General features: G+C 41.8%; 1 protein-coding gene across 1 annotated transcript in view; it reads right to left on the reverse strand.

Moving 5' to 3' along the window:
• fat3b (FAT atypical cadherin 3b) overlaps nucleotides 1–21,384 on the reverse strand; it is a 70,491-nt gene that overhangs the window by 9,495 nt on the left and 39,612 nt on the right. The window contains exons 28-48 of the mRNA XM_086176675.1: nucleotides 21,002–21,136; nucleotides 20,496–20,889; nucleotides 18,684–18,880; nucleotides 17,562–17,715; nucleotides 17,241–17,474; nucleotides 16,984–17,162; nucleotides 15,438–15,651; nucleotides 14,413–14,627; nucleotides 14,156–14,293; nucleotides 13,816–13,959; nucleotides 13,534–13,731; nucleotides 12,695–12,972; nucleotides 12,056–12,618; nucleotides 10,873–11,004; nucleotides 10,585–10,742; nucleotides 9,932–10,463; nucleotides 9,632–9,785; nucleotides 7,638–7,794; nucleotides 6,493–6,909; nucleotides 4,911–5,166; nucleotides 500–589 (exon numbers count right to left, since the gene is read on the reverse strand). Of these exons, the coding sequence (XP_086032801.1) occupies nucleotides 500–589; nucleotides 4,911–5,166; nucleotides 6,493–6,909; nucleotides 7,638–7,794; nucleotides 9,632–9,785; nucleotides 9,932–10,463; nucleotides 10,585–10,742; nucleotides 10,873–11,004; nucleotides 12,056–12,618; nucleotides 12,695–12,972; nucleotides 13,534–13,731; nucleotides 13,816–13,959; nucleotides 14,156–14,293; nucleotides 14,413–14,627; nucleotides 15,438–15,651; nucleotides 16,984–17,162; nucleotides 17,241–17,474; nucleotides 17,562–17,715; nucleotides 18,684–18,880; nucleotides 20,496–20,889; nucleotides 21,002–21,136 (4,939 nt within the window). The remainder of the gene's footprint in view (nucleotides 1–499; nucleotides 590–4,910; nucleotides 5,167–6,492; nucleotides 6,910–7,637; nucleotides 7,795–9,631; nucleotides 9,786–9,931; nucleotides 10,464–10,584; nucleotides 10,743–10,872; nucleotides 11,005–12,055; nucleotides 12,619–12,694; nucleotides 12,973–13,533; nucleotides 13,732–13,815; nucleotides 13,960–14,155; nucleotides 14,294–14,412; nucleotides 14,628–15,437; nucleotides 15,652–16,983; nucleotides 17,163–17,240; nucleotides 17,475–17,561; nucleotides 17,716–18,683; nucleotides 18,881–20,495; nucleotides 20,890–21,001; nucleotides 21,137–21,384) is intronic.

Consider the following 21,384-nt stretch of genomic DNA (forward strand, 5'->3'; position numbering starts at 1 on the left):
GGCCAGCGGCGTACTGCAGCTACTGATAAGCAGAAAAACATACTATTAGTCTATATGTGATAATGTTGCTATTTGTCGCTGTAAATTGTTCGGTGTGCTAGTATTCTATTTCTCTTTTCCGAACTAAAGTAGATTGCGCTATAAGGAAAAGCGGCAAAATACAGTAAAACCCACTGAAACTGACTTTTCTGGTTTTCCAATTCAGGAATATATATATTTATTTACAGTTTACTCTAATCTGAGTCATTTCATGCATTGCAAGAGGTCACTCGGCGACAGAGGAGAGGAAAAACATCATGCTGAGACTATGATAGCATGACACAACTTTTCGATGAATGAGGTGTTTTGGTGGTATGATTTAAAAGCCCGGTATGTGTATATGTGTGTGTGTGTGTGTACGTCTGGGTGTGTGCTTGTGATACGATGCATGTTATTGAAAAACACATGAAAACCATTATGTGAAAAAAACAAATAGATAAATAACCTAATAGAGAATTACCGTTATCATCGAAAGACTCCGACGTGTAGGAGCTCAGGGATCGGTCCTCAGAAGTAGTGTCTGACAGATGAGCCAGCTCTGAGATCATTCCTGTTTGGAAAATACACACACACACACACACACACACACACACACACACAGACATGCATACACACACACACACACACACACACACACATTCAAACATGCTTATTTCAAGCCATTTGTTCCTTGATAAACAACTTGTATATTCCACTTAAATGGGGGGGTGCAAGACTGTGATTGTTCGAGGTAAATTTCAAATTTAAATAAATACAGTTTTACATTTAAATACAGTCATGGTTTTGCTCTGGTTTCAAGTACACACTATTGACCATATGTCTATTTCTATTTTAATAAAAATCACATCCCTGCTTCCCTGTTATAGCGCAGCTGCTAATGTGACATTTCTGACATCTCAGCCGGCCGACCCGTTCACACGGACGTCCAAATCTTAGCGTCCCCTTTTCATGACAGAAAACTGAGTTTTCTTCCCTGAATGAGTGAAATGACATTCGATTAGGACGACGCTTCAGGCCCCCGAGGGGAGGAGGGGCGACCTCCAGCGAAACACTAACCTGCAAGTCTTTAGGGGGGAGGGAGTTTGAAAAAGAAGGGATGATCATAAGGCGGTCTGATCCCTGACCTTGTTTTCCATCGCTGAGCTGTTATTTGAGTTATTTCAAATCACTCACGATTTTGTCTGAGAGATTGTTTGCCAAACAACCGCCGGAGGGGCAGACCAGGTACAATGGCATCAAAGTTATTTTCTTTTACAGATGCACGTTGCTGTAAAGGCTGTTTATAATGCTGTCTGCAGAGCCGGGAGAGGAGCACGCTGCCCGGCCACGTGCCGTGGGAAGGTCTTGCTTCCACATCGGGTGAGAAATATGGGTGTTGGGTGTGGCAGGAGACGCTTTATGGTCTTAGATCGGGATTCTACGATCTCTTTAGGAAAACCTGTTCTTCCTTTGAGATATATAGGAGGTGGTATCCAGGGGTAGCAGGGTTTTATCTTAGCAAAGTTTTCTCCCGGTACTTTTCACTTTTCTACTCCCGATTCCCATATTTCAAACTCATTCATGCAGTTTCAATCAAGTAACTGCAAAGTCAAAACATGGACATAAAGTATAAGATGAATGTAAAAAAATAGGAAAGAAAATGGAGAACATATAAATAAATAGATAGAATAGATTGATTTCTTTTCTACTCTTGATTCTCATTTTTCAATCTCATTCATACAGTTTAACTGTCTTTAAAAGAATGAATACATGTATGACGCCGTCTTCATATCCCTCTATACGTGTCCCTATTATTTCCACGAGCCTCCCTTTGTTCTGGCGTGTTATTACATCACGCTTTTGTCTCTCTTGTTTTCTTCTTCTTGGCACTTTTCAGTCACTCTGACAGGACCACTGTAATCTGACGGGTGATTTACGGTAATGAACAGCGTACCGTGGAGATTATTACTGCCAGACTTAATTCTCCACATTATTACTTCTTCTTTGTGTTTTTTTTTTTTTTTTTTTCGCAGTCCAGTTGTAATAATGCCTACTCTGCTGTGGCCTGAATCGAAGTGCCTCCCTTTCATCATGAACTACAAACCCCATTGCTCTGCCACTTATGACACACCTTCTCTTTGCTGTGCTCTTACTCAATGTTATTCTCCCACCATGTCCACTGTCCCCCATTTTCATCGAGCCTTTATCCGTTTGCCTTTTCCGCCATTTCCAACGACGTGAATAAGGATCACGACAATATCCAAGCGCATACAATCCCTATAGCTGGATTATGAGCTGATTATATGGTCAGCCCTGTTGTTATATCAGAACTGGAAAGTCAAAATATAAGATAAATGTTAAAATTAATGAATGAATAATGAAGAATATATATATGTATATATATGTATGAATGTATGTATGTATGTATGTATGTATATCTGTGTCTATATCTATACGTATGTATGCATGTATATGTATATCTGCGTCTGTATCTATATGTATGTATGTATGTATATGTATATATATATGTATGTATGTATGTATATGTATATATGTATGTATGTATGTATGAATGTATATGTATATGTATGTATATATATGTATATACATATATGTGTATAGGCTATGTAGCCTAGAAGCAAGGCTATTCCTGGCTCTTTTTTTCATAAGTGAGTGGATTAATGCTTCATTTTCTGTGAATTCCATGCTGATCTTGAGTTCTTGTTGCGTTTAATTGCAATTGGAGGACTGATAAAAAACACAAGTTTATTAAAAATCCATGTCTTAAAACAGTGAAGTCAGAGGTCTTACATAAACAGATCCACAGCTCCTTCCCCTCCCGTCTCTTATATCATTGCCTCGCTTCTTTGTTGTAATATATCATTGATTTTTTTTTTTCCCCGGATTTTTGGTCGGTGCGGATCTCAAGTATAAGTAAACTCAGTGTGGTTCAAGTGAGCACACACACACACTCAAAAAATAAACTCTTGTGTCCACATCAACTTGAGCTCAATATGCACAAAGTAGCAGACTTTTATGTGTGTGTGTGTGTGTGTGTGTGTTTGACAAGTAAAACGGTTCTGTTGGAATGAGAAGTATGGCAACATAATGGATCTAAATAAATCACTGGTCACACACTGCGTGCCAACATGAACAGACCTCGGTGTAATGAAGTGTTAAAAAAAAAAAGTAAAGCTAAAATAAAAATCCTCTTCCCTTTTCAATTAATTGCTTCCCAAATGTTCGTTAGTGCGACAATGACAGCCCCTGTGCACGCCGATGTTGGCAGACGTGCCTGAGTTTGCGGACCTGAGCCCTGCTCTAATCCTACTGCAAACAGACTCAGCTAAACCGTAGTCTAATCCGGGCCCCCAACTTTTTAAATACTCCTTACTTTGAAAATCCTCATGAGTCTTTTGACACTCGCCGTGTTATTTTGTCAGAATCTGCCTTTTTTTATTGAAAAGGTCACATTTCACTTAAATTACCAAAGGATGATTAAGCTTAATGGATTGTTACTATCCATCTATTAATTTGAACAAGGTTAGGCTTCATTTCTTTTCGCACTATAACAGTCACAGCGTTTGAAGAGAAGCACTTCCACTAAGAGGACTTGTCTAATTTGCATTATTGGAGGAACAGCCGCTGCGATATGACTCCCTGTGAGAGGAAGGCACACAATTATTGAACTCATTAATTTAACTCGATGAAATTTCCCGACTAAACATCCCAAATATCAGCTTTTGCACTGTGTCATGTTTTGTTTTTCACAAGTTGCATGTAAAAACAACCGAGGACAACGGCGCCGGTAGTGTATTACAAGTATTTAATTATTCATTGCATTTTAATTATTCATTTGACAGGTAGCGATCGATAGATTACCAATACGTCTCGATATTAGCATGCCATGTATTGAATTATGCCCATGTGTTGAATTATGCCTATATATTGCAGCAATCACCATTTTCAACGTTTGAGTAATGGACATTAATTAGAAACAGAAATGTATTATGATTGTTTCATCAAATTCACAGGTGATTGGTAACACTTATGTGACTTGTTGACAATAATCTCAATCAGATACCAATCAAGTGATTCTGATGTAATCGTGACCCCTCAGGGTACTTGTTCTCTTTTTACGTCCAGGCAAGAGCCAAAAAAAAAAAAAAAAAAAGTAAAATTGCCTATTTCCCGTTCCCACAGGAAACAATCAATAATTAACGGGCAGGAAGTTCCCACTGCAGGCTGGATAATTCAAACCACAGGTTGGAGCAAAAAAAAAAAAAAAATCAAAGTATGTGACTTCTGCTCGGGCTCCGCAATGCGATTATTTCATTGTCGGGGAGCAAACTCCACGCCGAACCGCGCTCACGTTGTTGACAGTGCCGGCGGGCAGATAAACGTCGGAGTTGGCAAAACAGCTGATTTTCTTTAAGTGGAAGTTTCTTAACCGACTTCACTTTTGGGAGCGAAAGTAGGACAAGAACAGACGACGTGAGCTCTGCCTGCTGATCCTGACTGTTCCAACGTGACACGTCCTGAAACAAGGGGGCTAATTAGTCCCGCGGTCGCTTAAATGGCCATAGATTTGCTCCCGCCAAGCAAAATCCAAACTAAACTGAAATGATTACAAAATACAAATATTACTTTTTAAGCGCTCTTGCTTACTGTAGGCACTTTTCTTTGAAGTGTGTGATCAAAAAGCATAGATCAGTGTGAAATAAGCTCTCTCAGTGGAGATGATGGTATGGATGTAACACAATGAGTTCATGGTCTGTGTACTCAGTGATCTCTGCCTTTTTGATCAGGCGTAAGGGAGTGTGTGTGCGTGCGTGCACGTATGTGTGTGTGTGTGTGTGTGTGTGAGCGCGCACATATGGTTGCAGTCTTACCCTGTGGACCGTTATCTCTCTCTGTTCTCTCCAACTCAAATGCTCTCTGCCCCCATTCCTCCTCTCTCTCATCTCTCACCCTCTCCGGTCCTTCCTCCCTCGTTTCTTCGCCCTCCCACGACACTTTGTGGGCCGGACTGTGCTCCGAGCGACAAGAGGACGCCGAGGGGAGATTGGGCGCCACGCTGCACACGGCGATGCCTCTCCTATTGGCCACAGCTCGGATGTTAGACATGTCTGACAGGAAGCTGCTCAGCTGCGGAGATGAAAGAAAAAAGGTGACGCGCAAATGTGTAAACGTGTAAAACCTAAAAGACGATGATGTGCGGTAGTTCTCTTGTAAATATTGCCGAGGTGGCAAAAGCTTGCCCTCGGAAATTGACATTGCTGCCACAGGCGCGACCTATTAAAACCACATCAGGGAGCGTCTTATAACAACAAACGTGGGACTGTCAACCTCTAAAAGCGAGTATAACAGATCTTCTCTGTGCTGTTTGAGGACGCTTTGATAAAAACAAGTAAGCTTTATATTGATGAGACATTTGAAAAGGATTTAAGTCTTGAGGCTTAGCAGCTGCGGTCATGGCGCCGCAAAGTACTGAAAGAATGACTGATGAATCCTTAAGTGTATTTAGAGGTGACTTGTCTTCACCCCGATACCGAGTTATTCTATCTTTTTTCAAAGGTTGAAAAAAAAAGTTTGAGAATTACATCATCAATGCATCACAATAAAAAAAAAAAGCACACTATTGTTCATCGCCAACGACAACGAATATTTTGCTCACCTATTAATACAGGTAATATTATCATTATTATTTATTATCACTATAACTTACGGGCGCTACTATTATTTCTATCATTTCTATTTTTTATTATTGTAGAAGCAGTCTAAGTAGCATTAGTATTAGTAGTATTATTCGTATTATTGTTATTTAGTTTACTCCTGTTTATTAAATATACGTCACAAAACAGAAAGGGGACTGCCAATACGCCGAGTAGAATGCCAGTTGGCAAAGTTCAGCCCTCACTGCCCCTATTTGACTTTTTGCTGTTGATTCAGGGAAGAAATACATCTCTATTTTGGAAATAACTAATGCTGCAACAGCAACATCTTCACAATCCCCTGCTATTATTTGACTCGTCTCCAGGAATGTATTTTCACTGTCATCACAGCGGAAACCATCAGCAGTAATCACTCAGTGGGTCCTGAGCCACCTTTGGCCCGGCCAGATGGATTCTCATGTGGTCAGTGGATTCCAGCTGCCTCGCAAGGTTACGTTAACAAGCATGTGAGACCTGGATACCGGACAAAACAATGCCTTTTAATCCAGCCCTTGACACAAATGCTGTTTTTCCAGCTATCGCGCAGATTAACCAGCGCCTGCAAGACATTACCATGACAAGCTAGAACTCATATTTGTCTCGGTCATATATCGCGTGATTTTCGGGATCACACGGTTCGTTACGGTTGTTTTCCTGCTATATCAATAACCGTCGAGACTAAGTCGTGCACGTCTGTGAGTTTCAGCCCTTGTTACGAAGCGGGGGGCAGGGATATAATCCGGTACCCACTTGAACGTACCCGACTGCTCTCGCAGGAGGTGGTCTTGTCACAATCCCCACTCCTCATTGCTTGGTTGCTTAATCCTCCTGGTAGAGGGGAGTGGGTTGTCGGGCGCACCATCACCTGGGGAGGACCAACGGCAGAAGCCCCCACCTCACCGTAGGTGCTGGTGGCGCCCGGCGAGCCGGACACCCGCACTGCTTTAAATTCGATCCCCTCTGCTCCCATACCGGTCTTGTGCAGCATGTAGCTGGTTTCTGTAGAAATGGCCGAGACCCCCATCGCAGTTTGACTCCCTGCGCCCGGGACGGAGTCTTTCCGGAATTTAATTTTTTTACGAAAGATGACAAAGAGTATGAGGAGGAGAACGATGACAAAGGCGAGGACCCCGATTCCAATAATCTCTCCGGGTCCGACATATGACAGGGGCTCCGCCTGCGGAAACATCGAGAAACGGGGATATCCAGGTTGAGGACTCACATTTTATTCAGCTGAAGAAAACAGTGTAAAGTATATCATATCACAGGTAAAAGAGTCCAGGTCAGTGGATGCATTCTTGGACTCATCTCATCTGAGAACTGTTTCTATCCTCAAACCCTGCAAAGAAATAGTACAAACACACACCTCCACACACCACCTCGTACGGCAAGTAAGATCTGCTACTGACAAGAGAAGTTGAACTGCCTTTTTTTTTTTTTTTCCTCGGTAATAGACACCTCGAGGACAACAAAGAAAGTTAACATATCCCTTGTTTGTGAAAGAAGCCAAGTGCTTTGCTGATGACGGGACTACCGGGGAATAAGAAAAAGTACTTCCCGTCTCCCAAGATGCATCATTGTGTGAGCCTTTAGGCTCAAACTAAGATGGTATATGGTGTGAAACAAAGAGGCCAGAATATATATATATATATACATACTTCAAATACAAATTGAATTTAACCATTACACTCTTTTTCATCTTACAGAGTCAAAGATATGAAGCCAGTGAATAAACCTCAGAGGAAGCTGCTGCACACTCCAAATTCTCAACAGCTTTTTCCGAGTACGCTCTAATTAGTCCGATTAAAAGTGAACTGAATGCATAAAAGTAGACAAAAAGTGCTGATCTGATGATACTTTGTAAGAATTACACCTGTCAAATGCTGTCTCCGGAACGGACGATACCTGTGTGTCGTCTCCCGGATCCCCGGGCGTCTGGTCGAAGCAGAACTGACCCTCGTACCCTTCGGAGCAGTTGCAGTAGAAAGATCCGAAAGTGTTGACACAGTCTCCGGGAGCCCCGCACACATCCTGGTCACACTCATTTATATCCTCATCGCATCTGCAAAACAGGATCCGAAAGAAAAAAAAAAAGATGATTTATATCAAAGTACAAAAGAAAAATAAAAGATTAAAGCGAGGCGTGGAGTTAAAAAGAGCTAAAGATTATAAATAATGAACCCCTTCTGCTCTATCAAGGGATTATCTTCATGAAAGTCCTCTGCCTCTCGTTTTTATGATTCTAAATTAAAGAAATACATGTCATTCACTGCATGCATTTTCGGTATGAACAGTTGCTCACAGGCACACACACACACACACACACACACACACAAACACACACAGACGCCTAGATTGTGATTGATAAGGTCGCACACAAACGTCTGTGTCATTTTTTTACACACACACACATGCATTTTATGCCCATTTAAAACATCCTGCCTTGAGAACATGATTTAAAAACTTTACATATTTTTTTAATTTACTTTTTGTAAGTGTATTTTATAGACAAGATGGGTCTGATGCAAGAAAAAATGTGAGGCTCATGTACCCAAGCATTTAAGTGTCAAACGATTTAAAAGATAAAAATGAATAAAACATATTCGGTATTTAATACGGTGTCTTTTCAAGCTGGCTATATTGCTGCTGAGAGATTTGTCAAATGAGTAGAGCTAATTAGTAACGAAAACAAATGGACATCAGGGAATAAATACATCTTTTCTTTTACATCAATATAGAATATTTCTTTTTTACAATGAAAAATCACTTGTCCAAGACAAAACATGATTTACATGAGTTTTTTCAGAATATAAGGATGAATTAGAATCTTAAATAATATGTAGATTCAAATGCCGGTTAAAGGTTATTGTATAATACATTCATCGCCAAAAATAAAAAAAAAGATCTTTTTTTTTTTTCCCCAACCTCTTTTGTCATTTTACTTTTAAGATAAGTTCTTGCAGATTTTCTGGTAATTCATTCTAAAAGTTTTGGGTGATTTTCTTCTTTATCTCGGAAGTTTTTGGTAGTTAAAAAAAAGAAAAAGAAGATTCTCATCATCATTGGACTTGTGGCATTTTTCTCACTAAAAGACGTGATGTGACAGAGAAACACCAGTCACTTTGCCATTAATATTCCTCGAGTTATCCAACCATTAACCAAATGTTAATCAAATATTTGTTTTTCAGTAATTGCTTTAAAAAGAAATTTCCTCCGGTTTTAAAATACTCACTACTCTACTGAATGCTCCCATCATACGGAATACATAAAGATAATTGAACGTGGTATTATAACAACTTAAATGGCAAAGCGATGCCATAGTTAATTGTACACAACGGTGGTCAAGTTCTGTGTTTAAGACATAATGATTTGAACAATCTGCTCCATTTTACTTTGGTTTAATTTAACTTAGTCTAACAGATCTGCAATCATTTTACATATCTGCCGAGAAAAAAAAAAAAAAAAAAGAAAAAGAAAAACCAGCAGTAGAGAGTGTCCTGTATGAGAGCTGCTCTCTAGTGGTGGCTCTGATGAACAATCCAAACACAAAAGGAGCAGAGGGATATATTTCAGAGGTAATTAGCGAGATGTAATTAAAACAGCAGTGGGTGAATGATTACAGTGTTTTTAAACAGAAACGCTATGAATTCAATCAGAAAGACCAACGCAACTCTCATGGTTACATCAAAATAGCACAGTGTGGAATGATCTGCTAATGAGGGTTAATTATTGTCTTATTCTCTAACGTTTGAGTGTGTGAGATAGAGGGAGACACAGGTATCCGACGTATTCCGATCGCCGCTTCTCTCCCTATCATTGTCTGCGCAACAAGGCTTCACAATTTGCGGGGACTATTTTTACTATTTGTAATCGCAGCTTTAAAAGCTGTTTTATCTTACATAATCCCCCCGAGTCCTCGAGGACATCCACAGAGAAAACCACTGCCTGCAGGCTTGCAGTCCCCGTCATTCTGGCATGGGTTTGGCATGCAGGATGTCACTTCAATTTCACAGCGCCCCCCAGTGAAGTCAGGACCGCAACTGCACATGAAGCCTGTGGAGGGAAGATTTAATAGGCATCAATTATCATATTATTTCACGGAAAAATGAGTCCGGTGATGTTTTATTTCACATCATTGTCGTATTTATGCCTGGAATAAAAGGACACCCACGCGCATTAACCCGGACATGTACACACACCTCCAGAGGGCAGGCTGCTGCAGACGGCTCCGTTCAAACAAGGCTGACTGACGCAGGGATCCGGATAGAGCACGCAGCCGAGTTTGACCTCGCTCAGCCCGGCTATCTCGGCGTAGCGGCTTCTCTTATTTTGAAGAGGGAGCGCGTTGCCGTTGAGCATCAGTGAGCCGAGGCAGCCTTGGAAACCGTCTTGGGCTCTGGGGGGGCCTCTCGCTCCGCTTTCCCGGACTCCGGGCCCTCCCTGGCTTCCTCCCGGTCCCGGGCCGGGCCTCTCGCTTTGTCCGGTGTGGGGCCTTACTTGCGCCCCGAAGAAAAAGGACGAATCCGGCGCGAAGGGCCAAAGGCGAACCGGGGCTCTGGCTGCTCGGCGGCGCTCCACGTAGCTGTCATCCAGTGACAGGAGAGTGTAGTTCCTGGTCAGCTCCAGGACTACGGCGTGCCACAGACCGTCATTTATTGGTCTGCCAGAAATCCCCATGACACCAAGGGTGTTATCACAGTCCAGCTGGAACCACAGCCGACCCCCTTCAATCTGTTTGAAGGACGATATGCAAGGATGCGATCCATCAAATATGGTTGAGTATGTTTTTGAATAGATCTCACCAAAGGAAAAAATACAGTAAAGCGAAGCATCTAGGCATAAATGTTTTCACCTTGAGCATGGTACAGGGGTTCACTCGAGTGAACATAATCACTCCTCTTCTCTGGAGTGTCCTGATTCTCAGGCCGAGCCTCATCTCCCCACTCTGGCCGCTTTCTGTCACCCTGTACTTGACATAACTGTTTCCAGCGAAACTCAAAGAGGTTTGACCTGCACATTCGCAAACAAAGCGGCAAGGGCTTTCAGCTTAAACTCAGGGACCCTACTTACATACATATGATATCTATAAAAGAAATGTTGTCATTTGTCAGGCTGTTTGAACTTGTTTTTTGAAAAATACCTGCACACTCTTCCAGCCTCTCAGGTTGACACTGGCAGACAGATGGAGCTGTAGGACCAGCGCGAACACACTGCATGTCTGCAGGACAGGACTGACCTTCACAAAGTTCTACAGGAGCACGGCATGATCCTCCTGTTTGGAACGGCGGAAAATAAAGGTATGATGTGACAGTGTCTAAAAATTGATATTGAATTTTGAAAAGGGTTGCTTTGACCGTGTCACCTTTGTATTGTCATGCTTTCTTTTATTTTCCCAAGTGAAACAGGCTTTGGGTAAATGCAAGTTTTAGCCTTTTAAAAATCACTGATTGGACAAAGACAGCGGTGGGCCGTGCACACCCACGCCTTTGGTAGAGCTCCATTTATCAACACCCCCCCAATAACTGTTTTATGGCTATAAAAAACATCGATTAAACAGTTAGCTGACTGAAAGTGACGGGCCAATCGTTTTCCTCGCCGTAACAGGCCCGCTAGCTTCAGAATCTCCGGATCTTTCTTAACGATGTCCAGCTTTTCTTGAAAAGTCCATCTCGACAATAAATCTGCAACCACATATATTTCTTATCCTTCAGCCGTCATGGGTTGACAAATTAGCTTTTATATCAACACAACTATATTTGTGTTTGTGCAGCTCGCTACAGATGCGGTACGATTGTCTCAGACAATCCAATCAAAGGGCGTGTGGCACGCTGATGTTAGCGTAGCCTTGTAGAAGGCCTAGGTGTCATAATTCGAAAGCTGATTGGTTGAAGCAGCAGTTTCATCAACACATTTTTGCTAGAGCGCCTGCGAATCTGATTCTGCAGGCCTCCAGGCACATTGTTTAACTTTGACCCTGCCTAGCAACAAATAATGGCTGAAATGTGATTGGTTTAATGCTTTAATATGATAATACATGTCTGGAAGCAGCACAGCCGGGGATAAAGCCATGACAGGAAGCAGACAGACTATTTGGAAATATTTAAAGTACTCATGGACAAAATAGAATTGAAATCAGTCTGCGATTCAGATATTTTGTTGCCCAGGAGAGAAGGCCTTGCAGACCCTGACGGCCTACCACTGGTTAACTATCTCAAAGACAAAGATGATCAGAATCAAATGTAAAAATCGGAGCTGTTAGTATGTGGAAAACAATGGAAAAAGTGTCAGTTATTCATTTACATCTTTGCAGCGGTTGAACTCACCACGGCAGGTGCAGGTCTCTACTCGGCTAAACCGTGGTGCCACCAGGCTGACCCTCTCCGTGCTGTAGGTGACCAATGATCCGCCCTCCATTGCTGGAGTTTGTTCGCACACCCCGTCTCCGCAGTCCAGCTCCCCAGAGCAAGCGCTGGTCACGACCACCGCCCCGGCCAGCACACCTCGGATCTGGCCCCGCGCCGCAGCGTCCCCTAGCTTTGCAGACATCTCTTGCTGAGAGTAGAAGGCACCATTACGTCCGCTGCCAGATGTCTCCGGCCTCTCCATTGTCAATAGCAAGTCGAGGTCAGACGTCCCCACCACCGGCTGCACGGAGAGTATGTGCAAGGGATCTTGTTGTCCGGGAGACCATTTCCAGCCGGCGAGTCCCCTCAGCGTGAGTTTGATTTGGCTGAGGTAGCGACTGAGCAAATCCTCCGGGGTCATTGAGGGGAAACGTAGGGTGATGGCACTACGCAGCAACACATCCGTCACCTGCTCAACCAGGACCGTCACGTCGGCAATCACAGCAAAGCGGCCGTCACTCACGGTGGCATTCATCTGGTATCTGCGAGATGGTAACAAATGCCGTTCGCATTTTGAACCGATAGAATACCTTACGCACCATCTCATATCATTCCTACCTGCCAGGTTCCAGACCCGGCAGAGCCACGATGCTGCCGTCCTGTCTGTTGATGGTAAACATGCTCTTGGGCAGAGGTTTTTGAGTAAATGACAGCACGTCATTGGGGTCACGGTCACTGGCGTAGATCTGACCGATGGGGCCGCCCTGGAAGGCGTCCTTTACCAGGATGATGAATATTTCCAGGGGAGAGACAACAGGTTTGTACTGACTGTTTCCGATGACTCTCAGAAATATCCATGAGGACGAGGTCAGAGGGGGGCGACCGGAGTCGCTTGCCTAAGAGACCAAAACAAAATTACGGTATCGCATAAAAAAAACGTTGTTGAACCAAGAAACAAGAGGACTCAAAAAAAACCTCTGTGATGAGAGGAGAAACTTTAAGAAGAGAAACCAAGTCCAGTTGCGATGATAATGTTTGACAATGATAAATTAAAAGTTGTTCACACTATTCCTGAACCGGACTGAAGCATGGAATAGAAACAGATCCCCTCTTCGACCCACAATTTGTGTGGTTTGCCATTATGCAAATTAATTCTCCTCCAGTAAATTGCCTCATTTTTTGAATTTGCATTCAAATTAACCAAAATGTGCCTGAAATTTCACCACAGAACTCAAAAAAAACCCCTCATTATAACATCACATTACCGATGTTGTGTAAAGTAAGCATCATTCTACATTTTGCAGTTTCTTTATCTGTGGTCATTTGAAAAAAGAAAAAATGATAAAATAAAAATAAATAAATAAAGAGGGTTAAATTAGATCATCCAATTTCAAAGCACCCTGGAGGTCAGAGGCCCCTGAGCCCTGGACCAGTCAGCCTGGCTATTCTGTTCTTGCCTGGACTTCCAAGTTAAACTCCCTGGGCGCTTCGGGACCCAACACACGGCTGGACCTCAGGGTTCCAGTCTGGTCCAGGACAAAGAAATTTCCCTCGTTGCCAGAAATAATTCGAAAATTAAAAGGCGGGCCGTTTCTGGTGGAGTCTTTATCATTGACCGATAGCTTCAGTATGGTGGTCCCCGATCCTTGGTTGAGCTGGAAATTGGAGGGGGGCAGAGTCAAAATAATGTTAAAAGAGCATCAGAATATATACACAGGAAAAGTTTCTTGGACTTTTACCTGTATGATGGCTGTGGAGTTAGGCGGGGTGAATATGGGAGGGTTGTCATTGACGTCAGAAATGTCAATGTTAATGGTGACAGTAGAGGACATGGCAGGAGAGCCGCTGTCAAATGCCTGCACTGACAAAGCATATCTGGATACCTAGAAAGAGAAGAGGCGGATACGGGCCCCGTAGCATCTTTATTTATCACGCAATGCAGCCGCCACTGTAATGTGAGCACGATATGAGACTTATTGGAAATGACCTTGAGGAGACCTGATATTTTCTGTCATGGCCGTGCTCATGAACCAGAAAATTACCACTGATGCGATATTGCACTTAAACTTCCGTCCTTACCAGTTCTCTGTCGAGTCGCTTATTGACTTTCAGGAGTCCTGCCACGGGGTCTATCCAAAAGTGGTTACTACGGTCACCTTTCAGGATGGAGTAGGTGATTCTTCCATTAACTTGGCTGTCAAGGTCTTCCGCCAACACCTACAAAGCACACAATCAAAAGAAAATGAACGAACGTTTCGGTCAGAATGACACTTTAAAGAACGAGAAGTGCTGACACTCGAAGCTGCGTTAGAAAAAAAATCAAGGTCTAAAGATACCCTTGTTATGGTCTGCCCAACCGCTGCATCCTCGCTGACCAGAACATTGTAGATATCCTGGCTGAAGGCCGGAGCGTTGTCGTTGACATCCATGAGTTCAATGGTTACCATGGTAGCGGTGCTGAGGGGAGGGTTGCCACTGTCCCAGGCCTCGACAGTCAGGTAGTAGTCCTTACAAACCTCGAAGTCCAAATCGTCAGCCACTGAAATAGAGCCTACAGCATACACACATCTTACTATATGTAGAACACACACAAACTGACAACCAATCGTGTGTATTGGAAGTTGAAATGCAGGGTTTCAGGCAGAGAACTGCTATATTTTTGTCATTATTGTCAGCCTTATATGTACTTGGATCTAGAAAAAAATAAAGATATTGGGAAAACAAAAACAAAAAAAAAATATATATATATATATATATATATATATATATCGCCGTCTTCTTCGGTGTCAGAGTTGAACAGACTCAGAATTTCCCGGTCATTTCATCGGTCCGATGTGACGAGGATAAATGTTTTAGGGGCGTGAAGCTCGTTAGACCCGCCCCCCCCAAAAAGTCTATATATTAGCCGCATTGTTGTTTACGTGAAAAAAGTTGCGGCTTATCGTCCGGAAATTACGGCATTTATATAAATATATATATAAATACATATGTGTTGTGTGTAAATGTTTGAAATAGAATAATAAATAAGCCAGAGACAGAGTGTGACACAACACACACCCTCCTCAGAGTTCCCTCTCATTGCTCTAATGATGAGAAAATGTCAACACAGAACTATCTTGATTTAGTTTAAATTGCTTTTTATCTCATTATAAAATTACACTGATGTGCTGACTTAAAAAAGTGGATGTGCTAAAAAATTAGATAAGAATACATAATGAAAAAGTAGACACACGGCAGGACAGGAAAATTGCAGTTTTATTGTCAGAAGACAAATTAGAATTCTTTTAATCTGGGTTTTGGCTTCAGGAATGAGTCAGAATTTCAATTGTATCATTTCTCAAATCTAACCCTTGACACTTACCGAGGTTTCTGTCGATAGTGAACTTTGCCAATTCGTTGCCCGACCGAATTCTGTAGGTGATCTCGGCATTCGATCCGATGTCGGCGCTGGTTGCTAGGACACGCAGCACCTCGGTTCCCAGAGCGACGTCCTCCGGAACGGTCACGGCGTAGTCCCTCCTCTGGAAGACCGGAGCGTTGTCGTTCACGTCCAGGACCAGAATGGTCAAATCGACCTGATGGCACACAAGAGGCTGTGACAGGACTACCGTTCCGTTCGTCTGTTCAATCCCGGCAACCACAAACACACATTAATTACAGCAAAGATATTGAAAGACAGACTCAGTGGAAATGATGGCCATTAAATCCCGAGAGAGGATTTTCTTGGCAGCTGGATAATGACAGAGATTTGTGTCATTACTGTGCCGGATGAATTATATATTCTCAATTCAGATTCAGAACTTAACAAGTAATTTCTTTTTTCATGGTGAGTCATTCTTTTATAGGGTGCATTAAAAGTACTACAGCTGTCGACTTCGGTGCTTTGATAAAAGTTGTTGGAAGTGTTTATTCTAGAAGTTGCCGTAACGGATGACTTGAATATCAATTGCTTAAGGGTGTCTTAGATTTTATATATTTTTTATAACCTAGTGCAAAAATGAATGGTGGTACTTAAACTGTGTTTCCAAATGATAGCTGCAAGAATAAACTGCTTGTGACTCCTGTAACAGGAATTTGTTTGTTTGTCTTGCAGAATCCTCTGGGGGATCATTTTTACTTTTTACAAGGTCAAGCAAATATCGAGTGTGCTGGACTAAGAATCGAATTCTTATTTGTGTGATAATGATGATTTTAGGGTAATTTGCCACCAATTTGGCAGGCAGTTTATCTAAATGCAATAAATATATATATATATCTATAGTTCTACAACAGAAATAAGGTGCCAGACATAACACTGCAAGGGACTACTATTATTAGTTAAAAAACAAAATTATAACAAAACAAAAATAATGAATAAGACTGGTCCTGTTTTGGTGATTGTTCTGCATTGTATTTAATGATCCATAGCATTATCATGCCTTCCAGTCGCACTTATCGAGATCTCATTTTGACAGAGAGCAAAAACAGTTTAGAGATTTTAAAAGATTTATTTTCAGATGGCATTCATGGCTTCTACTCAGCCCCAAAATGAGCTTAAAAATGGGAAGAAGTGTCTTTCTTTACCCTTCCCCATTTTTTTGCCGTCCGGCCGAGGCACAATTTGATGAGCCTGTATCTTAATTAAAATCTACAAGGTCCTTTATCTCATCCCTTTGGTAAACACCCGCGTCCTTTCTTTATTCAGGCATACGGATAGAAATACACATCTCTAAACAAATACCGAATATGGATTTTATTTTCGTCACATGCTCAAATGCAGTCTAACTGGTTCTTCACCGAAATCACACACGTGTCTTCTCAAGACCGTTTGGATAATCGTCTTTTATACTTAAGAGGATGGCGTGGAAACAATACGACTGCAAATATCTTTCTTTTTTGTTTTGTTTTTAAGTTGACTTGCTACCGACCTGCGAAGACAGCGCCCCCTGTTGCCCGGCTTGATCGGTGGCTTGGACGCGGAGCCGAAAGGAGTCCTCGCTCTCTCTGTCCAGGGATTTCTCCAGAATGACCATCCCGGATACGGGGTCGATGGAAAAGAACCCATTGAGTGAATCCACCAGAGAGTAGACCACCGTACGGTTCAGACCTGGCAAATACAGAGGACGCGTTGAAGCATTCCCTCCTTGCTGCACTTCTTCTGCCTGTCTAAAGGAAAATGGCTTACCCTCATCTGGATCACTCGCTTGCAGACGGGTAAGCAAAGTCTTTGGGGCGGCGTTCTCAAACACACTAGCCAGGTAATGCGGAGAGGAGAAAGAAGGGGCGTTGTCGTTCACATCTACAACCCTGAGGGAAATATCGGAGCGGCAGAACAGGCCTCCGCCATCGGTCGCTTGGGCAATGAGTTTGTAGGTGGGTGTCTGCTCTCTGTCCATGGTAGTGGCTGTGCGCAACTCCCCTTTTGGGCAAGAGAGGCATAGAAGTCAACAGAAATTCAAACAATTTCACCTGTAAAGTACTTTACAATTTTTTTTTATAAATGCACCGGTGTTCGCGTCCATGTAGAAGTCTTCAACCCCAATGCCAAACAGTGAATATTGGATCTCAGCGCTGGAGCCTGAGTCGGCATCTGTGGCACCCACTGTCAGAATGCCCTTGTTAGTGGGAAGGTCCTCGGGAAAAGAGACGCTGTACACTGCCTGCAACACGTACACACACACACTGTGAGCACACTGTGAAAAACAAAATCCCTCTGACACATCAAAAACAACATTAAACATTGCGAGCGCTGCGTCCATTATCCTGACTGACAAAATGAGTATGACAGTGGAAACTGCCCTAATTCTGCCCGCTGCCAGCGCTCCTGACAGTGAATGCATCTCGGAATAAACAATGTGACCCGACTAACACACTCCGGAACCTACCGTGGCGTGTTCAAGCAAAGACGGCCCTTAACAACCTCCTGCCTTTCAATGTTGTTCCTTTAATACACTTTGAGCAGCAACGATAATCATTTCACTAATTCGTAGAGAATGTCACCTTAGGCCTCAAGAAATTGTCAAAAATGATCAAAATTATCATTTTTTTCAATTCATTATGCTTTAGCTTAAAGTTGGGAATGTACAAACAAGTATTAATTGTGTTGTCTTTTTTCATTAAAAATTTTAGAATTCTCGTTGAACCTTCTTGTCATGTCATAAATGAAATTGGCATCAACATCATGGGGAAAAGTGCATATTATACCAAACTTTAACAATAACAATAACAATAACAATAACAATAACAATAACTTTATTTATCCCGAAATTGGAAATTGTTGTGCCAGAGTTTCAAGTAAAATACAACAATAATAAATAATGGTAGGAAGGAGGGAGAATGAAATACAAATAAAACTATAAAGTGTCAAAGTCAAGGCTATAAAGTGTTTTAAGGTCATAAAAAGTACAAAGATTTGAATATTCCCTTCGGCTGAAGGAAGAGGAATTAAAATGTCTGATAGCCTCAGGTAAGAAGAGTGATTTCCAAATGCAGAAAAATTAAGATTACTTAATGACTTTGTTTAAAGCTGTTTAACATGTGTCCAAAACTTACGGGTGCAAACACCGCTTTTTTTTTTGTTTTTTTTCCTTTGCATTTGAACTGATTTCTTGTCGTTTATAATCCTGACCTGGTTACAGATAGGACTGTTGTCATTGGCATCCATGATGGTTACTTCAACGGCACAGCGAGCCGCATAGAGTCCATCGCTGGCCGTGATGTTGAGCAGATACCAGTCCTGTTGCTCTCGATCCAGGAGACCGCTCACGTAAACTTTCCACTCCCCCTGCACCAGCGCGAGGGCAAAAACGCCGCGGGGGTTTCCACCTTGAAAATGGTACGGGGAAGATTAAAATACTGGCAGTGAACATTGCAACAAGAAGCCAAGAAGTGCTGTAAAAGATTTGTCAACGGACTGGAAGTCCGACTCATTTACAAGACGAATAAACATGAGCTAATCCTCAGAGCCACACAAATGATGAAGGTACCCTTTAGGGCGATCGATAAAAATCTTTCACTGTAGTGTAAAACAGGCCGGTGGTTAAGCAAGTATAGCCTTTCAAAGTCTAAATATATGACCTTTTATTACAAAGTTCCTATTAGGCTAATCAGCAGTCTAAATGTCAGACGGGAAGGCCAAAGGAAATCATTCATATAAATCATCCCATTGTCAGAAAGAGTTATGTGCGTGGAGAGCATGCAGTGTCAGTTTAAAATTTTTCTATAGAGGCTTCATACAGTATCTACAGTATCTTCTGAAATCTTTAGCTTCCTCAGTTTCATCTACCTGGTCATTTTTTTTTAAGAATGGTCTTTAATTTCATTATATGATTACATAGGACTGCAGGTACCCCACAGTTGACCAAGTTTTAGATTAGAGGAGGAAAATAGGTACAGTAAATATATATTTACTCAAGCTATGTACTTCACTGCACTTTTGAGATATTGGTCTCAAAATTGTCTCTCAATTTGATACAAAATTATTATTCTATTTCACTACTTTTACGAGGGAATTGTTGCCTATTCTATTACATTAAATTCATTTGATAGCCATTTTTATTTATGATTTAATTTTTCTTGTATAAAGATATTACCTTTATTCCCACTGTAGGAAAACAATTAATTTGAAATGTGCTCTGTAAAATTGTTTTTATGAGTAATAATCTAAAACAAAGTATTCCAGCAAAATATTTTGATATTTTAGTAAAAAGCTGTCAATTTTTCGAAATAATTCCAATAAACTAAAACACTAAGATTATTCATTTTCATCGCGTGTTTTTTTTTTTTAATTCTTTTTACTCTGGAAGTACATTATGGTTGTCACACTTCTTACAATTTAGATCATTACACATAACTTACATAATTACTTATGAAGTACAACAAAAAAAGAGAAAAAGAGAACTTAAAAAAACTAGACAAAGAAGGACAAATTAAAATAATTTACAGTATTAAATTAATTTCCATGAACCAGTATTTCCGATTGCCAGCAGGTACATTATTGCAAAAAAAAAAAGACGTTCCCTTTCCTACGGAAACCACAGGTATCAGTTGATTGTGTGCTATTTTCAATATTAATGTCCCGTATCGCTGATAATTCTCGGTAATATGATTTTTTAGCAGGGTAAGTAAAAAATCTCGTTAAGATGGAGAATTAAGATGATTGTGAAAGCAGGGCTTCCAAGGCTTAAAACAATAATTAGACAGACTGCTTCTGCAGCAAAATGCGAAACTTTACTGTTTGAATGGATCAACTACAAAAAGTAAAATCTAGGTTATTTGACCTTCGACTTGAAATCCATTAAAAATCTGCCGCAACATTCAAATCTGATCTTCAATAATCGGGACCTATTTACGGCTCTGAAACATTTATACACAGACCCACTTTTGCTCGCCGCATGTGGGACGATTGCTGCTGCGCAAACAGTGTGTGAGGTTTCCTTACCGATGATGTAGAAGTTGACCAGGCGATTTTGATCAGTTCCATCTCGATCTTTCGTTTTCAGCACCGCGACTACTTCGCCAAGGGGATCGCTCTCCTTCACTGCCCCCCGGTAGAGCTCTCGCTCAAACCACGGCGGGTTGTCGTTGACATCCGACACAGTGATTGTCACCACTGTGGTGGAAGAGAGAGTTTCCAATTCTCCGAGATCGGAAGCCACGACTTCAAAACTGTAGCTTGAGCAGGCTTCGTGGTCCATTTGACTCACTGTGGTGATCCAGCCAGTTTTACTGTCAATGGCAAAGAAGGAGCCTGTAGTAGCGGGACCGCTGAAGTACTGAGTGTCTTTTGTCAAGTCCTGATTGTAGGTCAGCAGAGGCCCCAAGCTGTATGCTACCTGGGATTCAAAATAAATAATACAGAATTCATTTCAAAGTGTCCGCAGCGCAATAACATGCTAGCGAGAAAATTTCTTTCACACGCGATACAAAGAACACTTGTTAACATACTTGTCCATTGGAGCCCCAGTCCGGGTCAATTGCACGCATTTGCACCACTCTTGTTCCGACTGGCATCCCCTCCATAACCGTCGCAACGTAATTGTTGGTCTCAAACATAGGCGTGTTGTCGTTCACATCAAGAATCTGCAAAATCACACTATATCAGCTCACTTTTGTCCAAATTAGATTAAAAAGATGATATATTCATAGTCCCTAATCACTTTCTATCCGTTTTGAATTTACTTTCAGCACATTCATATCCTGGAGGATTTCATCAGCTCCCCTACCTGTGCCACTCGTGAAGAGAGTGGCAGTGATACGGTGAGTTCAGTGTTACCGTTGACCAATATGGAGTGAATATAAGTACATATAATATGGGTAATAAGGGTTGA

The sequence above is a fragment of the Fistularia commersonii genome, chromosome 29 (genome assembly GCF_037954325.1).
Source record: "Fistularia commersonii isolate RoL2024-O1a breed Wild chromosome 29, RoL_Fcom_v1.0, whole genome shotgun sequence".
In the NCBI taxonomy this organism is placed as follows: domain Eukaryota; kingdom Metazoa; phylum Chordata; class Actinopteri; order Syngnathiformes; family Fistulariidae; genus Fistularia; species Fistularia commersonii.